The sequence below is a fragment of the Choloepus didactylus genome, chromosome 10 (assembly GCF_015220235.1).
Source record: "Choloepus didactylus isolate mChoDid1 chromosome 10, mChoDid1.pri, whole genome shotgun sequence".
Classification (NCBI taxonomy): domain Eukaryota; kingdom Metazoa; phylum Chordata; class Mammalia; order Pilosa; family Megalonychidae; genus Choloepus; species Choloepus didactylus.
Window position 1 is genome coordinate 93,548,108 of NC_051316.1, and position 27,998 is coordinate 93,576,105.

At 51.7% G+C, this 27,998-nt stretch overlaps 2 protein-coding genes across 4 annotated transcripts; both read left to right on the top strand.

The window, feature by feature from the left end:
* Positions 1-276: 276 nt before the first annotated feature.
* On the top strand, positions 277-10,154 carry ST6GALNAC4 (ST6 N-acetylgalactosaminide alpha-2,6-sialyltransferase 4). Of its 3 annotated transcripts, none has more exons than XM_037796972.1 (6): positions 277-423; positions 768-926; positions 2,594-2,779; positions 5,659-6,071; positions 7,802-7,909; positions 8,998-10,154. In XM_037796972.1, exons 2-6 carry the CDS (start codon positions 915-917, stop codon positions 9,185-9,187), a joined length of 909 nt encoding a protein of 302 aa, XP_037652900.1. In that variant the 5' UTR covers positions 277-423; positions 768-914; the 3' UTR covers positions 9,188-10,154. The 3 variants fall into 3 exon arrangements, with proteins under 3 accessions (XP_037652900.1, XP_037652901.1, XP_037652903.1); XM_037796973.1 differs by having other exon boundaries at positions 281-423; positions 682-926; XM_037796975.1 differs by having other exon boundaries at positions 285-423; positions 780-926.
* Positions 10,155-16,139: 5,985 nt separating this feature from the next.
* On the top strand, positions 16,140-27,560 carry ST6GALNAC6 (ST6 N-acetylgalactosaminide alpha-2,6-sialyltransferase 6). The gene is given in 9 exon segments (XM_037796971.1): positions 16,140-16,270; positions 17,370-17,554; positions 18,206-18,343; positions 19,070-19,160; positions 20,695-20,874; positions 22,659-22,913; positions 22,915-23,066; positions 26,447-26,554; positions 27,230-27,560. Coding segments are annotated over 7 exon segments (1,080 nt in total). The 5' UTR covers positions 16,140-16,270; positions 17,370-17,554; positions 18,206-18,239; the 3' UTR covers positions 27,420-27,560.
* Positions 27,561-27,998: the final 438 nt, after the last annotated feature.

The window sequence follows — 27,998 nt, forward strand, 5'->3', positions numbered from 1 at the left end:
TCTTCGGCACCCGCGGCACGGGAGGACTGAGAAGGAAGACATTCCTCAGCCCAGACTCCGCCCCCTGCTACGGAGGCTGCGCAACCCGCCCGCGGGCCCCGCCCCAGCCCGGAGGCGCCGCCAGACACGCACGTCCCGCCCCCGGCGGCACAGACCCCGCCCCAGGTCGCGCAGGCCGCTCTTGGGGAACCTGTCCGCTGCCGAGCAGGCCCCACCCCCGGCTCGTAAGTCTCTGCCCCTGCCCCACAGGCCCCGCCCCCGCCTCCGGCAGCGCATGTTCGGCTTCCAGCTCCCAGACGCCGCGGCCGCGGCGCCACCTCCGCAACGGGGCTGTGGTGTCTAACCTGGCCCGCCCAGCCCGTGGGCCATGGAGCGCAGAGGAGAGGACGGTCCCCAGCCGGCGCGCCCCAACCTGCCCCCCGGGTTAGCGCTCGTCCGGGGAAGGGAGCGGTGGAGTCTGGGGGAAGGGAGAAATCCCGCGTCCTGCCTCGCCCCAGGCCTCTCCGTTGGGGGGTAGAAGGGATAGGTTGGGGCGTCCTGGCTCCTGGCCCTCCCTGCACCAGACCCGCTGAGTGACCTTGAGCCGGGGGCTCTCCCTTTCTTTCCTTGCCTCCCCCATCTGCACAATGGGGATTGTGGTAGCGGGAGGGCTCCAAAAGGTCACTGTTTCCTCTCCTTTAGGATGAGATGGTGCTGATGGTACTGCCAGTGTTTGGGGACTTTAAGATGCCATCTCCCTGAACCCTGGCCTGTCTCCCCTGACTCAGTTTCCTCGATAGCCTTGGATCCGGCCTGCCCTCCTCTACTCCCAGCTCTGAGTCCCTGGGTCTTGGCAAGGATCCAGTTCCCACCCTTTGCCCTCCTGAGCCCTGGAGACGGCAGCGCCCGGGCTTCTGAGCAGCGGCGGTGGCAGCATGAAGGCTCCGGTAAGTGGCAGGAGGAGGACAGCTCAGCTGGGATTTGAGGTGCCTTCCAGGACAGCAGCCTCTGTGGCCTCTCCCACCCCTGGACTGAACGGCACTTTTGATTTCACTGCTTCTGAGCAAGGGAGGAGGGCAGATTGGACTCCGTGTGCTGCTCGTATCTGGCAGGCTGTGTGCATCCCACCCACCCCCTTTAAAATGGGGATAATCATACTCACCTCCTGTGAGCATCCTCGGGGTCACCCAGTTGAGGCACCCACTTGGGAGCAGAATATGGGGTGAAAGTTCAGTGATGGCAGCTTTTCATCTCTTCATTCAGGAGACCCCCGTTTGGGGTGGGAGAAAGTCCTGGTGTATGTGGCGTCCACTCTGCTGGCTGAGCCAAGGTCTCTAGGTCTCTTGTGGGCAGGGGACCAGGTGTCAGGCAGGGCCTGAGGCTTTGGGGGCTGCCCTCCTTCCCCACATATCTGGCCACAGAGACGGGGCTTATTTTTAGAAGATGATGTGGCTTATGGGCAGAAAAGGATGGGCTTCTAGCAGGATGTGCCTGTTGAGTGGGGGCTGCTTTCCTACCACTAGTTTTCAAAGAGCACCAGCCAGAGAGTCACAGGTGGTGACCTGGGTGGCCCAGCACATGGTGGCAAACCTAGGGTCCTGACCTCCACCAAGCGGTACCCCCTCGCAGGGTTGGTGGGGAGCGTTTCACTAAGTCTGCCAGCAGGACTAGGCCCAGGCTAGGCCCAGGCCTGGGAGTCAGGGGTGCTTCCTGGTTCAAACGGCCCTTGGCACATGGTTTCTGGAGATGGGAGCCTCTGAGCAGCAGCTTTTCAATTAGTGAAAGTATTTCTTCAGTGCTGCTTTCCTTTCTGGCATCCTCCTTAGTCACCCATAGACCGACCCAGATCATGACCATCAGCCAGGGGAGCAGTTGCTGAGTCACATAGGGTGGGGGGCCCACATCGGGCAGCCTTGGTCCAGGGGCTGAAGGGACTGGTAGCCCTTCTGACATCTCTCCTGTCCTCATGGACAGTACTTGGCAGCATACAGAATAGTTTCACTGCCATCCTCATAATAAGTCTGCAATGTCAGGATTATTGGCCCCCATTTTGTAGAGAAGGAAACAGGCTCAGAGAAGATGAGAGTCTTCCCCAAGGCTGCACAGCACACCCAGGCTTCTGGGTAAGTCCTGTATGGATGGACTTGAACCACATTTGGAAAATGTGGATAACAACAGAGCTTGCCTATTCGCTCAGAGCCTGGCAAGCCAGGATAAGATCTGGTTAACAGAGGTTATAGATTCTTCTGATATTCTAGGAGCTTCTGAGCTGGGTTCTGGACCCATGAGGCTGGGGTGCAGCCCCCTTCAGAGGCTTCTAGGAAAGTCAGAGACACCCCCCATACACACACACACACACACACACACACACACACACACACACACACACACACGATGACGGCTGTCTCCCCGTCAGAGACACCCCCCCCCCACACACACACACACACACACACACACACACACACACGATGACGGCTGTCTCCCCGTCAGAGACACCACACACACACACACACACACACACACACACACACACACACACACACACACACACACACACACACACACACACACACACACACACACACACACACACGATGACGGCTGTCTCCCCCAGGGCCGGCTCCTGCTCATCACCCTGTGCTCCTTGGTCTTCACTGCTGGCTACATCCTGCTGTGCATCTGGGCCTGCCTGCCCCTCTGCCTGGCCACCTGCGTGGACCCCCATCTCCCCACTGGTTCCAGGCCCACCGTGCCGGGACCCCTGCACTTCAACGGATATAGCAGCGTGCCAGATGGGAAGGTGAGTCTACCAGGCCAAGTGTTGGGGGCAGGCCCAGCCAGGCCACCAGAGCACCCCTCCTCCTCCAGTTCTTTTGTGGGGTGGTGACAGCTGGGCTTGAACCAGCAGGGCCTGGACCCTGGGCTTGGCCAGCCACTTCACCTTTCTAGGCCTCAAGTTCTTGTAGGAAATGGTTTTGTGTTTTTCATTGTGTTTTTTTTTTTCGATTTTATTGAGATATATTCACATATCACACAAACCATCCAAAGTATACAATCACAATATCATCACATAATTGTGCATAAATCACCATGATCAATTTTAGAACTTTTTTGTTACTCTGGAACAGAAATGAGAATAAAAAATAAAACCCAAATCTGCCTGTACCCTCATCCCTTCCCCACATTGTTGACCCGTAGTATTGGTGTGGTAAATTTGTTACTGTTGATGAAAGAATATTAAAATATTATGATTAACTACAGTCCATAGTTTGCAATAGCTATTTTTTTTCCCCATATACCCCTCTATTAACTTTTTAAATTTGTAGTAGTTCATGCAAGAACTTGGAAAAGGGTTTTTTTATTCAACAAATATTGCCTGGCTGCTTTCAGCTGGGTGCTGGGGATAAACAGGTGAGTTAGATGGGTTGCTGCCCATCTGGAGCTTCTAGTCCAGTTGGAGAGACAAACATAATCATATCACAATGTGATATATGCTACCTCTTTAAATTTATCCTTCCACACACATAATCCATTTGTTCAACAAGCACGTATTGGACACTGTATGTGTCTGGCCTTTTGCTGACAGCTGCTGGGGATAGCGAAATGACATAGATAAAAGCTCCATTCAGCCCCAGCACTCTCCATCTCATGGGGGAGACAGGGACGCTGGGACCTGGGATGATGGGGTGGCTGTGGCCCCTGCCCCATGGAGCCCACCTCCCCATGCTTGCTCTGCCTGGTGCCATGCAGCACGCTTTCTACCCTTTACCCTTATTTTAGTGGCCCCACATGGTAGGTTTCTTATCTAGCGAGTGGCCTCAAAACCATCCCTTATCAACACATGGTGCAGAAAGTGCCCAGTTCTGAGTTTGACAGCTCTCGGAGTGTGGGCCAGGGGGAAGGGTGCTCAGGGACCCTGGCTTGGAGGAGACATGTTTTGGGTCTTCATCCCACTGAGTCTCAGTTGCTGCCTCTCCTGTAAAGATGATCTTTACAATTCCTATGTCTGTAGTGTTGCTGTGAAGATTCAGCTGGATAATTCATTTTCAGTGTTAGGAACAAGTGCTATATAAATATGGGATGAAGAAATGAAAACACTGGCGGGTGCAAACGCGCCTGCCACACAGGATGGGTCAGATGGGACTGGTGACGGCTGCGCTGGGTGGGCACTGTCCCATCCACCCTAGGGGTGGCCGAGACTGATTTCAGCCTCTTGGAGCCCACAGGAACGTGGGCCCAGGGTGACCTCATCCTGGTTTTTTGGTCAAGAGAAGCCAGAAATCCAGGTTTTGAATGTCAAAACCACCGCTTTTTATAAATTGTCAATTAAGTAAACATTTGAAAGACTCCCTTTGGTGTAAGCAGAAAACCTCCTGTGGGAACCTCCAATCTGACTGTCAGGATAGGCCCAAAGTGAGGGCAGAATGAGGAAGTCTTGCTCTTTATTGCTTAGGCATGGGAAACAGGCTTACAAGTCCTTAAATCAACATTATGGCAGATATAAAATGTCCCTGAGTGGGATGTGGCAGTATGTCTTTTATTGACTGGAGTTAAGGTGTCCACATCCTTTACAGGGGCCTCCTTCAAGCTGTGTTCCTCCAGGAGACTTGGAGCCTAGGGTGGGAGGCAGGTGCTTCTCTGGGGGCCCTGATGCTCACCCTCAGTGAATATTTGCAGGCATGTGGATCAGCTTCTGCCTCTGAGGAGATCATGGTAGGGGTAGGACCCTCAGTATGCCAGAGATCTGTGCTGATCGCTCTCCAGGCATTTTTAAGTGAATCCTCACAACTGGGTCAAGTAGATGCTGTTTTCATTCCCATTTTACAGGTGGGGGAATTGAAGATCAGAGAGGCAAAGTGACTTGCCTAAGGCCACACAGCTAACATGGGGCAGAGCCAACATGGAGCTCAGAACCAGAGGTTCCCAATTTGGTCATGGGCCCTGAACACCCTGCTTTTACTTATAAACTGGGCACAATGTGGCTGGGGCTCAGGCCAGGGAAATGGGGATCTGTGGGTGGTTCCAAAGAGTTGAGGTTCATGTTTACTTAACACTTTTATGACACACAGTCTGTGCTTGGCACTGTTCTCAATGCTTTGCAAATATTTGCTCATATAACCATCATAGGAACCCAATATATGGGAACTGTTAGGGCCTCAGCATCAGCTCCCAAAGACAGCCACCTGGACAAGGGCCACAAACATAGCTAGGGAGGGAGCATAGAGTACTAGATGTAAAATCTTAGCTCTTCCATTTGTATTGGTGTGCCCTGGGAAAGGTCACTCCACCTGCCCAGCTTCAGTTTGTTCATCTACAAAATGGGTTGATAACCGAAATATTTGCTCATATAACCATCATAGGAACCCAATATATGGGAACTGTTAGGGCCTCAGCATCAGCTCCCAAAGACAGCCACCTGGACAAGGGCCACAAACATAGCTAGGGAGGGAGCATTGAGTACTAGATGTAAAATCTTAGCTCTTCCATTTGTATTGGTGTGCCCTGGGAAAGGTCACTCCACCTGCCCAGCTTCAGTTTGTTCATCTACAAAATGGGTTGATAACCGTACCCAGAGCTGTTACAGGGATTTGATGAAATCAATAGGTATTATTGGGTGGCAGAGCAGATAGGCAGAAGCTGTGTGCCCAAGCCTCTCTCTCCCCCCACCTCCCCCTGCAGCCGCTCATCCGTGAACCATGCCGCAGCTGTGCCGTGGTGTCCAGCTCTGGCCAGATGCTGGGCTCGGGCCTGGGCGCGGAGATTGATGATGCCGAGTGCGTGCTGCGCATGAACCAGGCGCCCACGGTGGGCTTTGAAGAGGACGTGGGCCGGCGCAGCACTCTGCGCGTGATCTCACACACGAGTGTGCCGCTGCTGCTACGCAATTACTCACACTATTTCCAGCAGGCCCGGGACACACTCTACCTGGTGTGGGGCCAGGGCAGGCATATGGACCGGGCGCTCGGCGGCCGCACCTACCGCACGCTGCTGCAGCTCACCCAGATGTACCCGGGCCTGCAGGTGTACACCTTCACCGAGCACATGATGGCATACTGCGACCAGGTCTTCCAGGATGAGACGGGCAAGAACCGGTGAGCCTGGTGCCGGGGCCCGGCCTTCTCAAGGAGCAGGAGGGTCTCCTCCGTCAGGCCCTGGGGTGGGGTACAACAGTGATGGAGGCTGATGTAGCCCTGCTCTCTACTAGGTGGCAGGAGGCAGAGGGGGTATCATTCATCGATTTATCACACAGATAAAGAATCCCAGTGGCGGTGCGGGGACATTCGGCCTTACAAGCAATCAGCGGGGCAGCGGTGAGCAGCATGGGGAAATGTCAGGAGCACCTCCCTTGGGAGGGAATGTGTGGAGGTCTGAATTGGCCTCTGAAGTCCCTTCCAGATAAGAAAAATTACCGTGGCAGTGCTCTCAGTCCTCCTCATGCACCAGGCACTGGTTGAAGTGCTCTGCATTTGAGATCTCACTTGGTCCCATGCCCAGAAGAACTCTCACCCATCGCTTCCGCCTGCTCCCAACCCCACACACCTGCTCCTGCCCTGGCCTCCCCAGCTTAGGAAATACAACTGCCGGCCTCCGGTTTTTCAGCCCCCAAACTTGGGCTTTGGCCCTGACTCCCCTCGTTTCATCCCCTGCCACAGACAGTCATCCTGTTGGCTCTTGAATCTCCCCTCCGTGCTCATGGGTGCCACCTGGACCCAGGCTAACATCCTCTCCTGCCCTTGTAGCAGCCCCCTTGCTGGTCTACCTGCCACCTGCATTGCCCTGCAGCCTGAGCTCCTCTGGCCACCCCACTAAATCTGATCCCATAAAGCAGCTGCCCTCAAATGTGCAGCAGCTTCTTCTAATACAGAGTATAAAGTCAAGACTACCCCCTTCCTCCCCTCCCGTGGCATACAAGCCCTGTGATCTAGTTCCTGCCTGCCTCTGTGACCTCATCTCCCCTTATCTAATTATGCTCGAGCCATACTGGGCATCCAGAGTTTCTTTGACAACCACACTTGGTCCCACATGCTAATCCCTTTCCCAGATCTGTCCTTGGCTGGTTCCTTCCTGCTGTTCAGATCTGGATGAAATGTCACCTCCTCAGAGCAGCCCTCCATGACTACCCTGTCTAAAGGAGCTCCTCCCACCCTGACGTTCTGTATCCCATTATTTTGTTACCTTGTCCTCACAGCAGTTGTCACCCCCTGACATTGTCTTGTTTATATATTTGTCTCCCAGCTGCCACCTCCCCTGACAATGAAGCACCAGGTGTGGCAGTTTCAGAGTCTAAGCAGGGCCTGGGTGGTGCTCAGTTTGTTTGAATGAATGAATCACCTCATAAACTGGGACTTATAATTATCCACATTTCATAGATGGGTCGCTGAGGCTCAGAGTATGTAAAGAGCAAACCTGATGTCCCACAGCAGATTTGGGGTTCAAATTGAGGACTGTTTGACTCCAGACACTCTAGCATACCCCCACTTTTAGCCCCTGAGCTCTGCCGCCTCCCGCTGTCATACCAAACCCAAGCCTGGTCCCTTAGTTGAGGAAAGGGGACAGCCAGGGCTCCTACACCCATCGTCTGGGAGGTCTGCTCAAGCCCCACGAGGAGTAGCTTGGCTTAAGCCCTGCCTGGGTGGTGAGGAGCAGATCTGGTTTTGCATCCAGCTCCATCTTTTGCACACCACTGGCCTTGGGCTGGCTCTGATCACCTCACCCCAGTCTCCCCCAGGGCCCTTGGTTGGGAGAGTAAGGAGTTCTGTGCCTTGAGAGAGCCAAGGCTTGGGGAGGGACATGCTAACAGTGCTCCGACACCCCCTTGCAGGAGGCAGTCAGGCTCCTTTCTCAGCACCGGCTGGTTCACCATGATCCTTGCCCTGGAGCTGTGTCAGGAGATCGTGGTCTATGGAATGGTCAGCGACAGCTACTGCAGGTCAGCCCCACCAGACCCTGGGCGGGTAGGTGGGTGGGAGTCCTAGGCTCCCTTGGAGGGGAGGATGGTGAGGACCAGGGACCCCCTGCCCAGGCCTCAAGCCTGAGGGGCTAAGAACTCTGGGGGCATGGGCTATGTGGGCTTCTCAGTGGGTGGCAGAGGCTCTGGGCCAGTGGGAAAGAGCTCAGCCCCTGGAACAGGCTCCGGTACCAGTCCCAAGTTCTGGCTGTGTGGCCTCGGGCCAGTCATGCCACCTTCTCCCCAGAGCCTTGATTTCCTCATCTGTAAAACAGAAAAATTAATAGCACCTTCCTCAGAAGGTTGTTGAAACTTTAGAGACAATAATCCATGGAAGTTGCTTACCCAGTACTGGGAACTGTATATATGTATATAGATCAGCTATATATTACTTCTTATATCTCTATTATATATAAATCATTATTACTCTAATAACCTTATAATATCAACTTCAGAAATGGTTACATTATTATTTTGTAACTTTGTTACATTATTACATGTCAATGTTATTATAACTAACAAGTGCAGAAAAGGTAGTACCTTTTCATCCTCTGTGCTGTTTGGAACTTGTTTGTTGCACACGTGGGCATGACGGCGGAGGGGCCTGTGTACCCTGCCAGGGCCAGACTGCTGACATGAATTGTGCCGGTGGGTAGGTGGGTGTGAAGGCTAGTGGCTCAGTGCCATGGGGAATGAGAATTTCTCTGCAGAGTGCTTTGCAGTCCTCATTTTTTTTTTTGAACCTATCCACTTTCCTGGAAGATGGATAGTACCACTTCCATTTTGCACATGGGCTATTGGGGCTCACCAGGGGTTCATCTCTTGCCCAGTCACTCAGCTTGCTAGAGGCAGAGCTGGGCTTTGAACCCTGGCCTTTTGAATCTATGGGCTACACTCTTCCCTGGCTGCCCTGCTCCTCCCCTATCTCTCTGGGCCTCCCGGGGAGCAGGCACAGGGCTTTGTGGGCCAGGAGGTTCCTGTTGAGGGGTGGTCCGCGGCAGGGTCTGGCGGGAGGCGAGAGGGTTCTGTGCCCCACACCTGCCTCATGCCACCCGTTGCCCACCCTCCAGAGAGCAGAGCCAGCCCTCGGTGCCTTACCACTACTTTGAGAAGGGCCGGTTGGACGAGTGCCAGATGTACCTGGCACATGAGCGGGCGCCCCGCAGTGCCCACCGCTTCATCACCGAGAAGGCCGTCTTCTCCCGCTGGGCCAAGAAGAGGCCCATCGTCTTCGCCCACCCATCCTGGAGGGCCGAGTAGCCCCATCACCTGGCTGTCCAGTCGCCATTCAAGCCGAGGCCACCACACTCCACAAAACACATTTGCTTTATGGATTCTGCCTCCTGCCAGATGCCAGGCGGACAGATGGCCCCTTCCTGCCCTCGCCCAGGGACACTTGGAGCCATCTTGGACCTTAAGACTTGAATGGGAGATGAGGGGGGCCACAGCGACCTTTGCACCCTCCTGCCCATCCCTACTCCCAAGTAATCTGAATCTTCATTTGGGGGTTCATCCCACCTCTGGGCCTGTCATGTGGCCTCCACACCCGGAGCTGATGGCCCCCTGCTCACCAGCATTGACCTTGCACCAGCCCTGGTCTTTCTCTTCTCCACTCACCCACCTTTGGTGCCACACTTCCCGGGCTGATTGTCCTGTTGCCAGTCCCCTGGACAGGGCAGCCAAGAACTTGGGGTTTGCTGGGTAAAGGGGCCTTGGAAATGTGGCTGCCAGGGCCATCTCAGGAGTGTACGGGTAAACTTGTATTTTCCAGATGCCTGTCTCCAGCATGCTCGTGTGTCTGGGGATGCACTCCCTGCCACAGTCCCGTGACCTGTTGATTGGAGGGCAGGCTGAGTCTTGTGGGCTGCTTCCCCAGGCCCACAGCCAGCTGGGCTTTGGAGCATTTGATCCACCTGCATGTTTCTTCTCCCACTGGGGTCACCAGCCCAGCCCCCCTTCCCCCACCAGGTCAAGGAGCCTCCTGGAGGGTCTGGCCCCTTGGCTGTGCCTGGCCCAGGAAACTAACCCCAATTGAGACGTTTCTTTGGGACCCCCACCCTGCCCACCCATGAGAGGAAAGTCTGGTGCCAGGGTGAGGGTGTGGGTAGGGAGGGCTCTGGAGCCAGATCTGGCCTCAACCTGGCTCTCGCTTCCTGCTGTGAGACCCTGGCAGGTCAGTGCTCCACTGTGGGCCTCCATTTCCTCATTGATAAAAGATATAAAGATAGCTCTTACCTCATGGGATTGACAAATTCAGTTGAGGTGCATGTGTAAAGTGCCTGTCCCCAGGGCTTAGGACATCAGCGGCCCATGACAGGTAGGAGCCATCATTTTAAGTGGGTTCCCCGTTCCCCATCAGCCACCTCCCTGATCACAGCTTCTTCCTCAGCCTCCAAAGCCCAGGCTCTGTTGGTCCTGACAGGCTTGGAATGTGACCTCCTCCTAGAAGGCTGCCTCTTTCTCCTCCGTCGCCTGGGAAATGCTGGCTTGGCCCTTGGACCCAGCACACAGGCTCCTCTGTCTTGGCCCTGCCCTGGGGTGGGGTGTTTATTGTTGGACTGGCGCAAATAATATGTCCTTCTGGGGTGGTAATCTAGCCAGAATGATCCAGGCAGTCGCTTTCTCCAGGCAGAGAAAGTGACCTCTGACAGGCCCAGCCACTGGTCTGGGGTCTGCAAAGGGTTCTGCCAACCAGGAAACTGAGGACCCCTCTCGTTTGTCACTACTGATCCTGCGGCTGCTGTCAAGTGAGTGGGGGTGGGTGGGTAGGGGCCTCATCCCTAGCCTGGAAGTGGGGGTCAGCTTGATGGGCCGCCTGTCTTTGGGCCTGTTTCCCTGTCTAAGGCCCCCTTGAGCCTTCAGGCCTGCGGGAGACAGACCCTACTGCCTCCCATCTATGGGGGCCAGTGGCCAGAGGGGAAGCTAGGTGACTCGCACAACCTGGAGGTGTCTTCAGGGGCTTTTCCTTTAGAAGGGGCCCTAGCAAGGCTGGGAGCTGGATATTCACGCTCAAACGTCATTGACCTGGGTGGGGAAAGGGGGACAGATGTCCAGTGTGGTCTCTGATCCCCATCTGGCTGGGCCCAAGGCTGGCTTACAGGTCCTGGATTTTCCCCTGGACCGATCTGACCACTCCAGCTTGTGTCCGTGAAGAAGCAGGTACTTCCTGCTTCAGGATGCACTGCACCTCTGCCAGGGGCATTTGCTTACAGAGCTCCTGCTGGGTGTAGGCCCTCACCTGTCCGCTCTCGCTGGCCTCTCTTCTCCAGAGGTCCCTCCCTCAGGCTACTTCCCTGGGCCTTGGTTTCAGTTCTGTAAATTGGCAGCTGGGACAGCAGGTGAGGTTTCTGAGGGCTTTTTCTGGGACCTCATGGAAATGGAGAATCATAACATCTCAAAGAAGGTTTGCTAGGATCAGAAAGGGTGGTCACAGGCAGGCCCCCACCCCTGGGGTAGGAAGGACTGGAGTAGGGACTCCAGAGTGTGGGTGGGGGGTGGGTGGGGGTGGGGCTGGGGCTGGGGGCGGCTTCTCTGGGGAGGGGTGGGGAGAACTGCAGTGTGGGCATGGGACAACCCTGAAGTGTGCAGTGGCCCAGCTCTCCTAGCCTGGCCTCCGGGTAGAACAGCTCTGTGGTTAATTAGGCAGACAGACCTGGTGGGATCCCAGCTCCCAGAGCCTCAGGTTCTCTGGTAAGTGGGGATAACAGTAATACCCACCTCATAGGTTATTATAAGGGTTCTATGAGGTATGTTTTTGATAAAAGAAAAACTTGTCATGCAATTTAGGATCTCACGGCTTTATTGAGCGATTCCTTAAAAGGTCTGCATCCCATTCAGAAAATAGAAGGGCACTCCGCCGAGGGGGTGGAAAGGGGAAGCTTATATAGAGCCAATATTAAGTTTCCATTTTACATGGGGGGTCTTACACAGTGGGGAGCAGATGTACATTGATTAACATGCTATGCTTGTCCAATCTGATAAGCGGTCTCTCTTAGACCTGAACTGATTTATCAGCAGTTCTGTAGGTTGCTTTCCATTTTCTTGGAAAGCCCCCTGCAGGTCAATTGTTTTTTGTCTTCTAGAAAAGACCCCTTTTCAGAAAGGGGTCCCCTCCCCGCAACACACAATGCAGGTGGCTGTTTTATTTTACTAAACATTTGCAAAGCACTTAGTACAGTTGAGCCAGTGCCCAACCAAAGGGGGCTGCTCTTTTTCTTCTCGTTACGATTACTGAAGTGGTTGTTATTGTTCCTGGGGCCCGGCAAGAGCCGTGGCAGGCCTGAGTTGGGACCAAATTGCAGTCCAGATTTGGTCCAGAAGCTGGGCTAATGCACCTCCTCATTTCTGGAATCCGGGTCCCTCTCCAGGGGCAGGGAGAAGGGCCTGGTACGGGACACTTCCAGCCTGCTCTGGGACCTTGGCCAGGAGCTCCCCTTCTCTGAGCTCCTAGCAGCCAAGCTCAGCAGGCTTCCCACCTGGCTGCCCTGCCCCTGCTCCGGGATTTTCCATCCTGAGGCCAGTAGGGAAGGATCAGAGGGCCCAGGGTGGGAATGGGGCTGAGGTTCAGGAAGTAGAGGGAGGCAGACAAAGGGGAGGGTTGGGCAGGAAGACATATTCACTCTTGGAGCCAGGGATTGCCCTTGTGGAGCCTTCACGGCCAGGAGGCTGGACTCTGCCCCCTGACCCCACCTGACCCCACCCACCCATCGCCTCACTGCCTTTTGTTTTAATTTAAAACGAAGAAGTGTTAACATACCAAATTAGCACAACAACGCAAACAACCTGAAAGTTTATTAAGCCAGAGGTGAAGGCAATGCTCACCCCTCCTGTCCCAACTCTAGTCTCCAGGGAAAACTACTGCCAGTTCCGTGTGGATTCTTCCAGACTTTTGCGTGTGTCTACAAGCATACATGCATAGATAATAGTATTTTAAAAAACGTCAAATACAAAAAGGCATCATGCTATATATGCAGTTCATTTTTTTTAAGCAGTTTTATTTGCATACCTTGCAATCCATCCAACGTGTACAATCAACAGCTCTCAGAAAAATCACAAAGTTCTGCTTTCTGTGGTTCATTTTTTACAAATTAAATTAATAAGCATTTTAATTAAATCAGCATTTTGATTTATTTTAAAATTTATTTAAATAAAAATGTGAATTATTTATTAAATAAAATGTAAATTAAAAGTAAGCTTTTCTTTGGCTTAAACATTTTAGAAAATACAGGTAAGCCAAAAGAAAAAAAGCAGCCCATAATCCCATTATTTCAGATATAACCACTTTCTTTATTCTGATAGGCAAAAATTATCTCCTTATTCTTATTTGGTTATCATTTCTCCTCTTCCTCCCCCTTTTTAAAATACATTTTTATTGTGAAATTTAACATATATATAACTGTGATAATTTTCAAAGTACAAGTAGAGAGCAAATTTCAAAGAATGTTATGGTTACAGTTCTACGGTTTCAGTTCTTTCCTTATTGTGAAATATAAGATACATACAGAAAGGTGGTAACTTTTAAAGTACAATTTTAATGAGTAGCTATAGAGCAAATTTCAAAGAATGTTATAGGTTATGGTTCTACCATTTCAGTTATTTCCTTCTAGCTATTCTAATACCCTAGCATCTAAAATATGTATATATATTTACACAAAGATTAAGTATTTGTAACCCTTTGTTAAATCCTATCTTGTCTGTTGCTACCCCTTCCTCTTGTTTAATCACTTTCTCAATTTTCAGGGCTGTCTAGGCAGTGACCACCCTAACTTGTTCATATTGAATAGGGGTGTCAACATTATGGGGAAGGGGGCTACATCTGGTAGTTGTTCTTAAAGAGGCTGTTGCCTCTGGGTTTTAGGACTTGTCTGGCATAGAAACACTCCGGTGGATTTAAGTTTCTGAGAGGGAAACTGAGTGAGTGAAACTTTTATAGAATCTCAGGTAGGGACCTAGGTATTTCGGGACTACTATTGCTTGGGGCTTGGTGTACTGTGGCCATTTGGGATGTCTAGCTGGAGCTTGCATAATGTAAGAGTAACCTCCAGGATAGCATCTCAACTCAATTTGAAATTTGTTAGCCACTGTAACCTTATTTTGTTACTTTTCTTTTCCCTCTTTTGGTCAAGAAGGTATTTCAATCCCTTGATGCCAGGGTCAGGCTCATTCCTGGGAGTTGTGTCCCACATCGCTAGGGAGATTCGCTCCCCTGGGAGTCATGTCTCACGTTGCAGGGGTGGGGTGGGGTTAATGAATTTATTTGCTGAGTTGGGCTTAGATAGAGAAAGGCCGCATCTAAGCAACAAAAGAACCTCTCCGGAGGTGCCTCTTAGGCATTCCCCTTTCTATTAAATACTGTAAATCACATAAAAGACTGCATGTCTCATGATTTTGAGTTATAAAATGTAATAGTATAATGAAACTCTTGAACTCATGGCCCTTCTTTACCAGATCATCACTAGTAACTTGCACCACCCTCACCCCCAGTGTTTCCATCCTCCTCCTACACCCCTGCCTTCTTCACAGAGATAACTGTGTTTTCAACTTCAACTTTTGCTTTTAACAGTAACAGTTTAGTCACTATGATATCTCCTGTCTGGTTGTGAGCGGAGGGGGGGGCCTTCTCCCCCCAGTATGCATCAACAATAGGTTGTACAGTTATGCCTTCCTGAATTTAGAGTTTTCACTCCTCATGTCTTAAGATTCATACATGTAATGTAATTATAGCTAATTTCTTTGCCCCTGCTGTATGGTATTCCATTGGCTGAATGTGCCGCAATGTAAAAAAAAAAAAAAAAAAGACCCCATCTTCTGTTGATGGATATTTGGACTATTTCCAGTTTTGTATTATTTCAAGCAATGCTGCTTCATTGCTGTGTATATTTGCAAGAGTTTCTCTAGGGTATATATCCAGGAATGGAATGGCTATTTTTACAACTATACAACATTGTTTTCCAAAGTAATTATACAAGATGCAGTTTTTTAATATGTTTTTTTTTTTTTCTTTTCACTTAAATATCTTGGACATCTTTTCCTGTCAGCACATATTGATCTACATGATCTTTTTTTTTTTTTTTTTAATTTATTTTAGTAACATATATACAAATTAAAATTTCCCCTCTTTATCATATTCAGATACATAATTCAGTGGTGTTAATGACAATCATGATGTCATGCTACCATCACCATCATCTGCATGATAATTTTTAATGCAGTTTTATTGTGATATAGTCACACACCATACAGTCCATCCAAAGTATGTAATCAGTGGCTCACAGTATCATCCCATAGTTCTGCACTCATCACCGTGATGAATTTTAGAACATTCTCATTATTCCAGAAAAGGAAATAAAAAGAAAAAAGAAAACCCAAAATATCTCATAGCCCTCAACCACCCCTATTGTTGATCCCTAGATACATGATAATTTTAACAGCTTCCCAGTGCCCCCTCGCCAGGACACGCCTTTGTTTATTTGGCCAGTGCCCTATTAATAATGAATTCACATGAAATGAGGTAAAGAAGACCCGGGTAATGATCAGAAGAAACCTTTGCAATCCTTACAAGAACCCTGGAGGTTGTTCTTCCCGTTTTCCAGAGGCACTGAAAGGGTAAGTAATGTGCCAAGGCCTCCCAGCTAGTAGGTGGCAAGAGCTGGACTTGAGTCAAGCAGGGTGTCCTGAACCACACTCTCAACCCCTGTGCCGCACAGTCTTGGCCTCATTTCTGCAAGAGCGGAGAGTCCAAGGGTGTGGATGATGGACGTGTAAATATCGATACCTATTTCTGGTGGACCCCTGCAGAATTGTACAAGTGACCAGGAGAGCCTGGGTGAAACCCTGAGTGACCGACCGATGGGTGCAGGGTCCTGGGCAGGAAGCTGGAGGCCCTCAGTGGGATAGTCGGGGGAGAGATTCAACCGATTCCAAACGCAACGTGCTCCGGACAGTTTTCCCATCCTGAGGTCGTAGTGACAATTCAGCGAGATCGAACTGGGTCTGACCCACCGAAAGTGCTCCAAAAGGTTGTTGTTATTTTTGTTGTTACTACAGATTGCTCCAGGGGTTACTGATCCACCCGCTCACGCGGCGGGGGGACCCGGGTCTCCCAATCCTCACCTCCTCACCCTCACCCGCCGGTGCCGCCCCCGGGCGGAGCCACCCTCTGCCCCAGGAGGCTCCGCCCCCTCCCTGGCCTGGACCCGAGCGACGAGCGGCGGCGCTAGGACCCGGCGGGCAGGGGCTGCGGCGGGGCCTGGGCGGCCTGCGATGCGCAGACCCCGGCTCTAGGCTCCGGGCGCCATGTGAGGGGGCTCGGGGGCCGCGGGCGCCAAGCGCTCACTGGGGGAGGTGAGCGGCCGCCCCACGGGGGTGGACAACGGGAGAGGGGGCTGTTTTGTGCTCGAGGAGTGGGGGTCCGGAGCCACTGGGGATGAGGATTGATGCGGGGGAGCCCCGGGGACTTCCTAGACCCACTCCCTTTCGGTAACTGCGCCCGGAGATCCCTGTCCTCGCGCCCAGGGGCTGTCGCAGGATTCTCTGACTCCCCTGTCGCTGAGTACCCCGTTAGAGCTCAGGGATACTGCCGCCATCCTGCTTTCCCTTCTCGTCCCAGCTGGGGCTAGGGATCCGGACTCCCCTGGAATGCGGGGAGTTGGGGAGGGGGCCCGTGGGGTGAGTCGCCTCCTGTGGACCCTTGGGCTCGGCGCTTCCCATCATCTCTGAATTCCGAGTCTCCCCTCCCCCTCCCCCTTCTCCGTGGAGCCCTCCTACCCCGCGGCTCGTGGGGGCGTCCCGGCCCTTCAAGAGGGCTCCCCGGGCTGGGAAAGGCAAAGCCCTGACTGAGGGCAGAGTGGCCCCCACCCTCAGCCCCCGGGCTCAGCCTCTTCTGCGTGCCAGCCTTGAGGCTGACAACGGGCTCCTGAGCCCTGTGCCCTGGGTTGCCGCCTCCCAGCCCAAGCAAGGCACTCACAACAGGCCTGCTCCCCTTGCAACTTGCTGAGCACGTACTGGGTGGTCTCTGGCCTGCTCCAGCCCAGGAGACCTGCACGGGAGACTCAGCCCCCAAGCTGGATGGTCTGTGCCTCTCTGGGAGGCCTCACTAGGCACTTGGCCTCTCGGAACCTCAGCCTCCTCACCTGTGAAATGGGGACCAAGAGCCTCCACGTGGAGGCATTGCCACAAGGATTCGGTGAATGTATGGTGCTTAGGCATGGTTCCAACACATGTTCCTGGAGAGTAGAAGGAAGTCACTGGCCTGGAGGACTGGGTGTGTGTGTGTTTTGTTGATAAACTCCTGGAGAGGCTGGCCTTGAACCAGTAACCAACCATAAGACAAATAGCAGCTGGCACTGATGGAGCACTTTCAAGCCCTGTGCTTCCCTTGCCACATCTGCTTGAATCCTTACAAAAACCCGGTGGGTTACCTACTCTTATTCCTATTCCACAGATGAGGAAACTGAGGCTCAGAGAGGTCACATGGCTTGCCCGAGGCCCCCCAGCCAGTAAGTGGTGAAACCGGGATTCGCACTGGCACCTGAGATGATGTACTGACCATGGCCTTCTCAGAGCAGGACTGTGACGGGGCAGACCAGGGGGACAGTGGTCCTGGCTGAGGGCACTGCTCAAGCAAAGGTGGGAAAGTGGGGGGTGGACCTGGGAACTGGAGTGCTTTAGTATTTTTGGAGCATGGGGCAACATCAGGAGAGTATAGAGAGGGGTGGGGGTGGGGGTGCTCAGCTCAGAAAGTCGGCCAGACCGATGAGGTCCTTGAATGCCTGGAGTGTCAGGGCTGATGGGAGTGACCCTGGACACCTGGACTCTGGCTTTTGCCCGACAGGCTGTGAGTCCAGGGACAAGCTGCTCCTTTCTTCGGCTAAGAGAAGATCTTGCTTGGCATTGCCAGGATTTTCAGGATGTCTCTCCTGGAACCTCGCCCTCGCTCGCTGGCTCTGAGGGGGTGGGGTGGCGAATGGGCCTTGAAGAAGTCCCGGCACGGGGAGGGGGCGGGGTTTGGTAGTGGGCGGTGCCAGGACCTAACCAATCAGGAGCGGTTGGGGAGAGTCTCCTGGCTCTTCCTGGTTGCTGTGTAGAAGAAAACGGCACTTAGGTCAGGAGGTGGAGATAGTGGCGGGAGCTGAGTGGTGTTTGCGGGATGGGGCGCAGCTGGGGAAGCTCCCCCTGGATCCCAGTCTTTCCGTCTGCAAACTTTGCCTCCTTTACTGTCCTCTGGCCTTGAATCTCCGAGAGGTAGGTTGGACACAAATATTTATTCCCCTCTTACAGGTGGGGAAACTGAGGTCTGGTCTCATACTGCCGGATGTTGTTTGGGGAGCGAGGAGCAGAGCTGGGCTTGTTGCCTCCCAACCAGGGTCTCTGGGGTCAGCGCAGGAAGGAAGCAACAGTCCCAGACTACATTGTCTGGTGAGGCCTCCCACCCACTCCTCAAGGGTGGGGCTGTGATTACCGACAGTTGACAGATAAGTCGTCTGAGGCACTGGAATCAAGTGACCTGCACGGGCCACCCAGCCAGTCAGAGATGGAGCCGGGTTAGAACTGGGTCTCATATTCCAGTCCATGCCCTTAGCAATGCTCTGCGTGGGACATCTCCGTGTGCGTTGGAAGTGTAATGGAAAATGTGCTGGCCGTGCCCTCAGAGGGCTTTTGGCCAGGAGGGGAGGCAGGGATCCAGATGAGGGCTCTGGGGAAGCTTTATGCCAGCTGGTTCAGGCAATTCCTGGAGGGCTGAGCAGGGAGGAATCTGGGGACCTACAAGACATGCTGCTTTATTCTGAGACCACAGGGACCCATGGCAAAGTTTAGAGCATGGGGTCTAAATGGGGCTCCTGCTGGGTTGGGGGCAGATTACAGCTGCCTGGGAGAGCCTGGGCATGGGAAGCCCTTGTTCATGGAAGAAGGTCAGAGAGAGACGGGGCTCTGCCACCACCTGGCTGTGTGACCTCAGCCAGGTCTCTGCCCTCTCTGGGCCTCATTGTCCCCATCTGCAAAATGGATACAGCCCTGAGGCTTAAAGCTCTGAGTGGATGGGACAGCTGATGGGGATTGGGGGTGGGGGTGGGGGTTGTAGCCTTTGGCCAGCTGAACCCAGGGGAGGACACCTAGGCCATAACCTTTTCTGGTGGCTTGCAGGTGCGAACCCACTCCCCCACCCCCTGGTCTACCTGCGGGACGTTGGCCCCCACCCCTCAGCAGACGCCGGAGAGAGATGAGTAGCAACAAAGTAAGTCTCCCTCCACTTCTCGTCCCCGTCGGAGCCTCTCATTGCCCTCTATGAAATGGCTCTTTGGACCTGCCTTGAACCTAGGCCATAACCAGTCTCCCTTCCCTGTTAAAGAGCAGCAGATACCTGGGAGACCCAGGTGTGAGCCCTGCTTCAGCCATTGATCTGCTGGGTGGCCTTGGGCAAGCTCCTGCCCTCCCTGGGTCCCAGGTCCACCTCTGTCCTCCTAGGCTTGACCAGTCTAGCTGTGGTGGGGGACTGGCAGGGGAGACTTTTCTGAGTCCAATCAGGAGAGAGGAGCCACATAGTAATTTGAACAGGGAAAGCTTAATATAAAGAATTATTAGCTGTGACAGGGGATTGGAGTAATGAGGGTTTGGAACTCTAAAGAATACAGGAATAGCAGAAATAAGGAGCAGCTACCACCCTGGGGCTGAGACAGAACACTGGAGGCAGAGCCCCCTCTGCCCTGTCAGGGCTGATGAAGACCTTGTTGGAGGGGCATGGCTATGACTCACCAAATGGCAGAGAACTTGCTGAGGTGCTGCACTGGTGGAAGTTGTCAGAAATCCACACCCTAGACAGAAGGCTGTTCATGGAGAGGTGTCCCACAGGAGGCAGAACTACCCAAGGGAGGGAAGGCTGCTGGCCTCTGGGTGCTGGAGAAGCTGAGACGGAGGCCCCCAAACTGCCTGCAGGCAGCATGGAGGTGGGGAAAACTGTTGAGCGCTGTTGGCTGCTGCTGGATGCTGTGCCCTGCAGGAGCCTGCCTAGCAAGCCCACCAGAACCAGGAAGCAAAATCCTTTCCTCCTGCAGTCTCTCTCCAGCCTCCTGTACTCACAAAGCTCTTACCAGCTGGGCTCAGATCCACTTTCACAAAGTAGGCAAAATGGATGAAATTGTTGCGGAGAGGCAATATATCGATAACCAGCAGGGGGCTCGGCACAAGGAGCCAGGCCTCCTGGGTGTCGCCTAGCCTCACAGACCCTGGACAGGTAAATCCCAGTGGACCCCTTGGGTACCACCCACTTTCTGGATCCTGCAGCCACATGCTGGTGCACCAACTACCCATACACCCCAATTCCTGATCAGAACACCCCACCAGGGAGTTAGTATTTGAGGGAGACCTGGAGCCTCTTGCTTGGATATCCTTCTTGTCTCTAGGCATCCTCCCAGCTACAGTTGGAGAGATCCTCTGACACCCGTGTCCAGTCCCATCCAGCAAACCCTCCTTGGGAAGCTTCTGTGTGCCAGGCCCCACTCTGGGTGCTGAAATATGAGGACCGAGGCTGACCCCATCCCAGTCCTCAGAGTTCATGATCTAATGAGGTGGGGGTGGCCGTTTGAATGCAGCGTGATCAGTGCTGCAATAGGGAGAGCTCAGGAGGTTGGCAGAGGCCTTCCTGGAGGAGGTAGGCTCTGAACCGGCCTGGGAATGAGGAGTTGGAGTTGGCTAGGCGTGGTGGGCAGCAGGGAGGTGGGGTGCTGAATCTGCCATGTGACTGGGCCCACATTGGCCTCTCCTCTCTCCAGGAGCAGCGGTCGGCAGTGTTCGTGATCCTCTTTGCCCTCATCACCATCCTCATCCTCTACAGCTCCAACAGTGCCAATGAGGTCTTCCATTATGGCTCCCTGCAGGGCCGCATCCACCAGCCCGTCAATCTCAAGAAGTGGAGTATCACTAATGGCTACGTTCCCATTCTCGGCAACAAGGTAGGGCCGACCACTTCTAGGAGCCCCTCTGCAAGCTTCTTGGTGGCTGATTCGCCCCATTGCCCATTATTACTGCTTGTTTCTCTTCCACCTCTGTCTTTGCCATCCCCATCCTTCCCAGAGGAAAGGGAGGACCCTGAGAGTCAGAGGCCCTGGTTTCTGGTCAGTTCTGCCCCTTGCTTGCTGTGTGATCTTGGATAAGTGCTCTTTCCCTCTCTGGGCCCCAATAGGGTCCCACCCCTACCACTAATACCCTGCTGTCTACTGATTCAGATACCTTGGAAAGACATCTCTGATTTTCACTTATCTCTCACTCTGCTGGGGCATCCGCATGAGGTTTGGGGGGCAGGACACTTGGGTACTTGACAACATAAAAACAGTAATTATAATGGCTGCTCTTTCTCAAGTGCCTGCTATGTTATGTCCCAGACACGGTGACCACCAATCCTCAGGCCTGTGAGGTCAGCATTATTATCTCCCTTGAAAAAATGAAGAAACTAAGACCCAAAGAGGTGAAGTCACTGTTCCAAGGCCATACAGCGAGGGAGGGGAGAACCAGGGCTGAACTCACTTTTGATCACCTTAGCCATGCTCTTTCTGGAATGTTCCTTCAAATTCTGGAGACAGACTCTTGCCTTAGTTTTCCCATTGCTTACATGGCATTGCCCCAACCCCTGCTGAATTGCAGCTGCACAGAGCGCCGAAAGTCATTCCCCAGGCTTCTGTTTGTCTTGGGTGGCCATGAAACTCAAGTTTTATTTCTGGGTTCCCCCCCAGAGGGAATAAAAAAAGGAGAGAGTGGAATAGCTGTGTGGTTTGGTTATAGAAGCAGCTTGCAGTTGCTTCCAGCCTGATGGGGGAAGCCAGAAAACTGGAGCTCAAGAAAACTGGAAAATCTGTCAGTCAAGGTCCATGTGCCATGTTGCTGGATCTTGGAGGAAAGGCTCAGGGAAGGCTGCCTGGAGGAAGTGGCTTTTGAGCTGAAACTTGAAGAGTAAAAGGGAATTAATTCCTTGTGCAGAAAATAGGTCTCCAAAGAGCATGTGGTTTCAACCCTTCATGTCACAAATGGGGAAACCAAGGCCCAGAGTGCCTGTCACACCCTTTCCTTCATAATGAGGTGGTATCTTTGTGCAGGTAATGTGGAAATGTGAATTTGGGAGGATGTCCTGTTCAGGAGCTGGGGCTGAAGCTAAAACTAGGGATGTATAGCAATACAGACCTGAGTTCAAATCCTGGCCTGCCCTGCTCTGCTGTATGACCTTGGGGACAGCCTGCATGAATGATTCTCTTCTCCTGCTTGTTAACTCTGCCCCATCCAAGTGACCTTCTTTTGGTTCTCAACATGCCACATTCATTCCCACTTTGGAGCCTTGTACCTCCTGTTCCCCCTGCCCAGAATATTTTTCCCTAGGTAACCCCTTTCCATTCTCGAGGTCTCAGCTCGGAGAGGCTGCCCCGAATGACTGTTCCAAAGTAGCCCCACTCCAGTCCCTCTCAATGTTCTGCCCTATTTTATTTTCTTCTTAGCACATATCACTACCTGGAATTATCCAGCTGTGAGCTTCTTGAGGGCAGGGGCTGGTTCTATCTCATTCATTGCTCTGTTCGCAATCCCTTTCCATTAGCCACCTTGCTATAAATAGGCATTGAATGTTGGATGATGGGCTTCATTTAATTATAAAACGGGCATAGTAATTCCTGCCTTCTGGAGGCTTGGATATTCAGAGCATGGGGCCCGGCATGGACTGGTGGTGATGGTGTTGACTCTCCTTGGCCCCCAGACGCTGCCCTCCCGGTGCCACCAGTGTGTGATTGTCACCAGCTCCAGCCACCTGCTGGGCACCAAGCTGGGCCCCGAGATCGAGCAGGCCGAGTGCACCATCCGTATGAATGACGCACCCACCACCAGCTACTCAGCTGATGTGGGCAACAAGACCACCTTCCGGGTGGTAGCCCACTCCAGTGTGTTCCGTGTGCTGCGGAGGCCCCAGGAGTTCATCAACCGGACCCCTGAAACCGTGTTCATCTTTTGGGGCCCCCCCGAGCAAGATGCAGAAGCCCCAGGGCAGCCTCGTGCGTGTCATCCAGCGGGCAGGCCTGGTATTCCCCAACATGGAGGCCTACGCCGTCTCTCCCACCCGTATGCGCCAATTTGACGACCTCTTCCGGGGTGAGACAGGCAAGGACAGGTATCAGTCTGCCGCCTGCCCCTCGGGCCAGCCCTGTGCTCCCTCTCCGCATGAACCATTCAGAGTCCCTATTGCATCCAGCATGTGCTGCTCTGAGGATGTAGTTGCCCCTTCTTGCCACACTTTCATCAGGTTTCTTAAACAAGTTCTCTTTATTTCCAGTTCTTAGCATGATTCATTTCCAACATGTTATGTGTGGTCTCATCTCCCATGGAGGGCTTCCTCCCAGCATGCTTTGCTTTGAGGGCAAGTTCACCCCATCATGCCCCTGTCCTGATGAGTCTCTACAGGAAAGCATCCTCCCATCAAGTCTTACTCTGAAGGCAAATCTGTATCCAGCATGCCTTTCTCTGACTAGCCTTCTCTGGAGAGCTTTCTGCCCAACATGCTTTGCTCTGAGGGAACGAGGGCTCCCAGCATGCTCTGCTCTAAGGTACAGAGTCACCCTTAGCATCTTTCTAGGAGAACTCCCCATAGTGTGTCTAGAGTCTTGGCTTTCCCAGCATGTCTTGCTTTAAGCACACAGTTGCTCCTGGTATTCTCTATTCTGAGAATATACCATTCCCTGCATGCCCTGCTCTGACTAATCGCCTTAGGAAAGCTCTCCAGCGTTGTACCTTGGTCCAGGCAGCTGCTGTCCAATAGTAAGGTAATGCCAGCCACATATGTAATTTAAAATTTTATAGTAACCACATTAAAAAAGTAAAAAGAAACTGGTGAAATTAATTTTAATATATTTTATTTAACCCAATATGTACAGCATATAGATCCTATACATGTTTTGTTAGATTTATAGCTAAATATTTAATTTTTTGGAGCTATTTTAAATGGCATTTTTAAAAATTTTATTTTGGTTCTCAATTGTTCATTGCTAGTATATAGAGATACGAGTAATTCTTTGGGATTTTCTGTGGAGACAATCATATTATATGCAAATGAGGAAAGTTTTCTTTCTTTCTTTCTTTCTTTTTTTTTTGGTATGCCTTTTACTTCTTTTTCTTGCCTATTGCACTGGGTAGAATTTCCAATACAATGTTGAATGGTGATAGAAGTGGTAAGAGTAGACAAATTTGCCTTGTTCCCAATATTAGGGGGAAAACATTCAGTCTTTCATCATTGGATACGTTTGCTGTGAGTTTTTGTTGTTCTTGTTGTTTATATGTGTATATATATGTATATATATTTTTCAAATTAGAGCAGTTGTGGGTTTACAGGAAAATCATGCAGAAAGTACAGTTACCATATATGCCACTCTCCCCACACAGAGTTTTCTCTATTATTAACCTTTTGCATTAGTGTAACCTTTATTAAAATTGATAAAATAGTATTATTGTAAGATTAATTCTAGTCCATAGTTAACATGAGAGGTCACTCTTGTGTTAGCTGTGGGTTTTTTTTTTTTTAGCTTTCCTTTATCAGGTTGAAGAAATTCCTTTTGCTTCCTGGTTTGCTAAGAGTTTTTATCATGACTGGTTATTGAATTTCATCAAAATGTCTTTTCTGCCTCAATTGATATGATCATGCTAATACTATTAATATGGTGAATTATACTGACTAATTTTGAATATTGCATCAACCTTTTATTGCCAGAATAAACCTCTCTGGGTTGTGATGTATTCGTTTTATATGTTGCTGTATTTGATTTGCTAATATTTTGTTGAGGATTTTTGTATCTCTCTTCATGAGAGATAGTGTTCTGTATTTTTGGGGTACTGTCTTTGGTGTCAGGGTAATGCTGGCCTCAGAAAATGAATTGGGGAATTAAATATTCCCTCTTCTATTTTCTGGAAGAGATTGTGTATAATTGGTGTTATTTCTTCTTTGAATATTTGGTAAGAATTTGCCAGTAAACCATCTGGGCCTGGAGAGCTTTTTTCTCAGAAGGTTTTTGACTATAAATTCAATTTCTTTAATAGTTACAGGAAATTTAGGTTATCTATTTCATCTTGGGTGAGTTTTGATAGTTTGTGTTTTCAACAAATTGGCCCATTTCATCTACGTTGTCAAATTTTTGTATGCAGTTATTTGTGGTATGTTTTTATTGTCCTTTTAATTTCTACAGGATCTATGGTGATAGTCCCTCTTTCATTCCTGATATTGGTAATTTGTATCTTCCCTCTTTGCCAACCTTGAGATAGATTTATCTTTTTTTTTTTTTTTAACTTTTCAAAGAACCACTGTCAACCCCATTGTTCTAGTTTGCTAATGCTGCAGAATGCAAAACACCAGAGATGGATTGGCTTTATAAAAAGGGGGTTTATTTGGTTACACAGTTACAGTCTTAAGGCCATAAAGTGTCCAAGGTAACACATCAGTAATCGGGTACCTTCACTGGAGGATGGCCAATGGCGTCCGGAAAACTTCTGTTAGCTGGGGAGGCACATGGCTGGCATCTGCTCCAAAGTTCTGATTTCAAAATGGCTTTCTCCCAGGAAGTTCCTCTCTAGCAAGCTTGCTCCTCTTCAGAATATCACTCACAGCTGCACTCAGTTCCTTCCCTTTGAGTCAGCTCACTTATATAGCTCCACTGATCAAGGCCCACCCTGAATGGGTGGGGCCACGCCTCCAAGGGAATAGCTCATCAGAGTCATCACCCACAGCTGGGTGGGGCACATTCCAAGCAAATCTAATCAGCACCAAAATGTCTGCCCCACAAGACTACATCAAAGATAATGGCATTTGGGGAACACAATACATTCAAACTGGCACACCCATATAACCAAAATATTTTCAGTTCAACATATAACCAATATCAAAAACTCCCAATGGAAAAAAAATCTATCAATGACATTTTACATTCTTTATTTTGTACTAAGTCTTTGAAGTCTAGTGTGTATTTGAGCCTCGTAGCACATCTCCATCACACATCAAGTGCTCAACAGCCACGTGTGACTAGTGGCTAGTGTAGTAGAGGACAGCACAGCTTGAGGATCTTGGCTCCTTCTTCAGTGCCTTGCTGTGAAGTTGTGGTCACTGCTAGCATGACCGTCTCTGCTTAGACTCCCCGTAGGAGTTTGCACCTAGCATTCCTTGCTTTAAAGACACAGCTGCTTCTAACATGCTCTGTGGCCATAGTCACTCCCAGTCTTCCTTACTGTGATCCATCTCCAGGAGAGGTTATTCCCAGCATGCCCTGTTCTCATTCTTCCCTTAGAGGAACTGTCTCCCACACCCATCATCTCTGTCCATACAAGTCTTCTGCCAGCATGCCCTGCTCCCACAGGAGGGCTGGACTGGGGGTAACTGAAGTGGGGGAGCAGGCCCTGACGGGTGGGTGGAGGAGGAGTTCCGGCACATTCCATGTAGGTAGACCAAATCTCCGTACCCACTCCCCGCCCCTGTCTGCCTGCCTCCTCATCATGACCCTTCTCTGCCTCCAGGGAAAAGTCCCATTCCTGGCTGAGCACAGGCTGGTTTACCATGGTGATTGCAGTGGAGTTGTGTGACCACGTGCACGTCTATGGCATGGTCCCCCCTGACTACTGCAGGTGAGTTCTCCTAGCTTGTGTCTTTCCAGGATGGTGCCCAGCCAATGACTGTGGGATGTTGCTTGGGGCCTGGAAACCTTGGCTGGGGGTGCCTTCAGGCACCTCTGTTTCATGGCATTCAAATTGTCCTCTGCACAGATCTAGGTTCCCTGGAGGTGCCTCAGGGGCCTCACCTCAAACTCAGCCAGAGTTTATTCATCATCATTATCATCTGAAAAGCACACTAGTGACATCTACTCTTTACTGAGTGCTGACCGTGTGCACGCGAGACTACATTTATTATCTCGTTTACTCCTCACAGCAATTCTAAGGGATAGGTACTGTTATTCTCCCATTTCATAGATGAGAAAAGTGGAGGAGGGGGTTTTGTGTCCTAAAGTCCCACAAGCATTAAGGGAGTGGGAGCAGCCTCCAGAGCCCACAGTCCTTACCACTCCCTATACTGCTACCCTCTTGGGGAAAGGAAAAGGTTCCACTGCATTAAAAAAAGAACAATAGTTTGATGGTCACAAACGTTGTCCATCCTACACCCATGTCAGAGATGGAGAAACTGAGGCCCAGGGAGGGGCAGGGACTTCCCCCACTGGTCAAGGGGGAGAAGGCCCATGCCCCGTCCTGGGCAAGGGCCCTGCCAGCGCCCACCCTGCCTTACGGCTCCCATCTGCTCTGCCCCAGCCAGCGGCCCCGCGGGCAGCGCATGCCCTACCACTACTATGAGCCCAAGGGGCCAGACGAGTGTGTCACCTACATCCAGAATGAGCACAGCCGCAAAGGCAACCACCATCGCTTCATCACCGAGAAGAGGGTCTTCTCGTCCTGGGCCCAGCTGTACAGTATCACCTTTTCCCACCCTTCCTGGACCTAGGCCACCCTGCCTGTGGGAACCTCATAGGGGACACAGGAGTGGCTCACAGCCCAGCCGCTCCACCACGGAGCACCCCCTGGCCCATCAAGGCCTGCGGGAGTGTCTCCAGGCCAATCAGGGCCAAAGAGGGCTTGTCCTTCAGCCCACTAGGGCTGGGGCTGTCTCTTGGCTGATCAGGGATTTGGGATTCTATGTGGTTAATCAGGGGTGTCAGTTATTTCTCGACCAGTCAGGGTTTGAGCATAGTCAATCAGGGTATGGGGGTATTTCTGAGTCAATCTGAGGCTAAGGATGTGCCCTTTCCCATGAGGCCTTAGTTCAGAGCCCCAAGGATGGACCTCAAATCATTCCCCACTTGGCTGGGACAATGGGGTCATGTCCTAGGGAGCTGGGGACTTTGTGTGGCTCCCTCATCTCCCAGTGCAGGTGGGAGCTGTCTGGAGGATGGGCCAGAGAATTCGTGGGGTTGTGGAGGTTGTGGGGAGGTCCTGGAGGCAGAGGGCCCAGGTCGGGGTCTTGGCCTGGCTCCAAGTGGCCTTGGGCAAATCCCTCCCCCTCTCTGGACACCCTTCTGCCCAT

What these genes read in the sequence shown, in the direction of transcription:
- ST6GALNAC4 (XM_037796972.1), top strand. An exon ending in GATGAGACGGGCAAGAACCG is followed by an intron (nt 6,072 to 7,801) that starts GTGAGCCTGGTG and finishes ACCCCCTTGCAG; the next exon opens with GAGGCAGTCAGGCTCCTTTC. An exon ending in GTCAGCGACAGCTACTGCAG is followed by an intron (nt 7,910 to 8,997) that starts GTCAGCCCCACC and finishes CCCACCCTCCAG; the next exon opens with AGAGCAGAGCCAGCCCTCGG.